This window comes from Eimeria mitis, genomic scaffold (genome assembly GCF_000499745.2).
Source record: "Eimeria mitis Houghton genomic scaffold, Emh_scaff911, whole genome shotgun sequence".
Lineage (NCBI taxonomy): Eukaryota > Apicomplexa > Conoidasida > Eucoccidiorida > Eimeriidae > Eimeria > Eimeria mitis.
The window spans coordinates 11,947-15,283 of NW_013576707.1; the positions used below are offsets into that span (position 1 = coordinate 11,947).

The following is a 3,337-nucleotide window of genomic DNA, read 5'->3' on the forward strand; positions in this document are numbered from 1 at the left end:
GAGAGAGACATAGGCAGAGATGGAGACAGAGACAGACAGAGACAGAAACGGAGAGGTAGAGGGGAGCGATAGAAAGAGAGAAAGAGAGACAGAGACAAATAGAGAGAGAAAGAGAGAGGGACAGAGACAAATAGAGAAAGAAAGAAAGAAAGAGACAAATAGAGAGAGAAAGAAAGAAAGAGAGACAGAGACAAATAGAGAGAGAGAAAGAAAGAAAGAGAGACAGAGACAAATAGAGAGAGAGAGAGAGAAAGAAAGAAAGGAAGAGACAAATAGAGAGACAGCGTCGTTTTATTTTCTTCTTTTTCTCTTTGTCTCTTTGTCTCCATCTCTATCTTTATCTCTAGGGGGGGAGACAGAAAGAAAAAGAAAAAGAAAAAGAAACAACAAAGAGAAACAGAAGCAGCAGCAGCAGCAACACTGCTGCAGCAGATACCTCAGCAGCAGCAACACAGAGAGAGAAGGCCACAGAGAACACACACGATACACACGTGCTGCTGCTGGTGCTGCTGCTTCGCCTGCTGCTGCTGCTGCTGCTGCTGCTGCTGCTGCTCCTGCTGCTGCTGCTGCTGCTGCTGCTGGAGACAGAGATGAACATACACCAGAACTCAACCTTTAAGGTGCGGCTCGCGGCCCAATGCCAAAAACAGAAAGCCATCAGTCACAAGCAGCAGCAGCAGCAGATGCTGCTGCTGCTGCTGCTGCTGCTGCTGCTGGTGACGCTGCAGCAGCAGCAGTAGCAGCTCGGGCTCTCACGCGGATCGCTGGAGCCGGGCAGCGGCGTGTGCTGCAGCAGCTGCTGCTGCAGCAGCTGCTGCTGCAGCAGTTTCGTGGTGCTGCTTTCGCTGCTGCTGCTGCTGCTGCTATTGCTGCTGCTGCTGCTGCTATTGCTGCTGCTGCTGCCTGGGCTGCTGTAGCTACTACAGCAGGGGTGGCCGCTGCAACTGCAGCAGCACCAGCAGCAGCAGCAGCAGCAGCTGCTGCTGCTGCTGCAGCAGCTTGTGCGGGGATGGCGTCGGCGGTCACCTCGGATAGAAAATGGTATAGCTGACAGTCCACGCGAGCTGCAGCAGCAACAGCAGCAGCAGCAGCAGCAGAAGCAGCAGCAGCAGCAGCAGCAGCAACAGCAAAGAGTCCAGCAGTGTCTGTAAGCAGCAGCAAGAGCAAAACTTTGAATGGAAGCAGACCAGCAGCAGCAGCAGCAGCAGCAGCAGCACGAGCAGCAACACCAGCAGCACGAGCAGCAGCAGCAACAGCAACACGAGCAACAGCAGCACGAGCAGCAACAGCACCCGGAGGAAGAGCAGCAGCAACGGCACCACCAGCAGCAGCAAGGACAGCAGCAGCAACAACAGCACCACCAGCAGCAGCAACAGCACTACCAGCAGCAGCAACAGCAGCAGCAGCAGCAACAGCACCACCAGCAGCAGCAACTGCAGCAGCAACAGCAGCAGCAGCAGCCACAGCACGACCAGCAGCAGCAACGGCAGCAGCAGCAGCAACAGCACCACCAGCACCAGCAGCAGCAGCAGCAGCAGCAGCAGCAGCAGCAGCAGCAGCAGCAGCAGGGTTTGTACCAAGAACATTCCTAGACCTGGGGGCAATCCCTCTGTGACGATATGTATATGAGAGAAGAGAAGCGGAATAGCTTTAGTTTTTTTTATCCACAAAAGAGAAATAANGTGACGATATGTATATGAGAGAAGAGAAGCGGAATAGCTTTAGTTTTTTTTATCCACAAAAGAGAAATAAAAAACTGAAAAAAAATAAAAAAGAAAATAAAAGGAAAACCAGATAGCTGCATGCACCCCAATATACACCCCAGCAGCAACCCCACCATTTGCTTCAACCAAAACAACACACTCTTACAGTCCATCTGAAACACAACACACACACACACAGTGTTGCTGCTCCTGCTGCTGCTGCTGCTGTTGATGCTGCTGATGCTGCTGCTGCTGCTGCTGATGCTGCTGATGCTGCTGATACTGGTGTTGCCTGCTTATGGTGCTGCTGATGCTGCTGCTGCTGTTGCTGCTGCTGCTTGTATTCATCCTCTTCCTCATGCGTCACATGCAGATGTTATTGCAAGGCAGCAGCGGCAGCAGCAGCAGCAGCAGCAGCAGCAGCAAGAACAAAACATTATGCTACTGTTGCTGCTGCTGTTTCTGTTGTTGCTGCTGCCGCAGGAGCAACCTCAAGAAGGCAAACTGCAGCAGCAGCAGGAACAGCAGCACTAAGAGAGAGACAGAGGGGCAGCAACAGAACAGCAGCAGCAGCAGCAGCAGCAACAGCAGCAGCAGCAGGAGAGATATTTGCTTACCTTATCCCACTCATACTGCTCTGCATTGAGGGCCCGCTTCAGCAGCGGAAGCTGCTGCTGCTGCTGCCGCTTTTCCACACCCGTCGGAGCAGCAGACTTCTTCATTTTTGCTGCTGCTGCTGTTGCTCTTGCTGCTGCTGCTGCTGCTGTTGCTGCTGCTGCTAACTTTGGGGTTGTTGCTGCTAATGCTCCTGTGTAAGTGGAGGACGTTCCTGCTGCAGCTCCTCTGAGTTCCGTCGGGCTGCAGTTACCTAGACAGACACACTGTTGCTGCTGCTGTTGCTGTTGCTGCTGCTGCTGCTGCTGCTGGTGCTGCTGCTGCTGTTGGTGTTGCTATGAAGGCGACACCGTGTTGCTGCTGCTGTTGCTGCAGTTGCTGCTGTTTTTGCTGTGTTTAGAAATACTTCCTGCTGTGTTAGAGTTTCAGCAGCATCTGCATCTGGTGCTGCTGCTGCTGCTGCTGCTGCTGCTGCTGCTGTTCGTCGTTGTGCTGTAGGCGAGCATGCGAGCAGTGATGGTGTCCTGCTGCTGCTGCTGCTGCTGCTGCTGCTGCTGTTGCTGCCAAATATGTTCTTCTTAAGAATCCTTTAGAAAAAGACAAAAGATAAACAAATAACACAGCTACCTATCTCCCCACTGCTGCTGCTGCTGCTGCTGCTGCCGGTGCTGCTGCTGCGCTGTCGGCAGCAGTCCCAAAGGCTGCTGCTGCTGCTCATAGTGCAGCAGCAGCAGCAGCAGCAGCAGCAGCTGCTGCTGCTGCTGCATCGATTCTCTCGATTGCGTGTTAGCGCATCCGTTTAGGTAGCTGCTGCTGCTGTAGACAATAACGGCAAATGCAGCAACAGCAGCAGCAGCAACACAGGAGTAGCCTCAACGACAGCAGCAACAGCAGCAACAGCAGCAACAGCAGCAGCAGCAGAAACAGCAACGATAACACCAGCGCCAGTAACAGCAGCAGCTGCTGCCGCAGCTGTGCCCACGGGTCCGTATATATAAGCTGCATAACACTTGAGCAGC

General features: G+C 53.3%; 1 protein-coding gene across 1 annotated transcript; it reads left to right on the top strand.

Moving 5' to 3' along the window:
* Nucleotides 1–1,175: 1,175 nt before the first annotated feature.
* EMH_0025200 (uncharacterized protein) lies at nucleotides 1,176–1,592 on the top strand (the record flags this gene model as incomplete). Its single annotated transcript, XM_013502415.1, has 1 exon — nucleotides 1,176–1,592. One exon carries the CDS (start codon nucleotides 1,176–1,178, stop codon nucleotides 1,590–1,592), a length of 417 nt encoding a protein of 138 aa, XP_013357869.1.
* Between the last annotated feature and the right edge of the window lie 1,745 nt (nucleotides 1,593–3,337).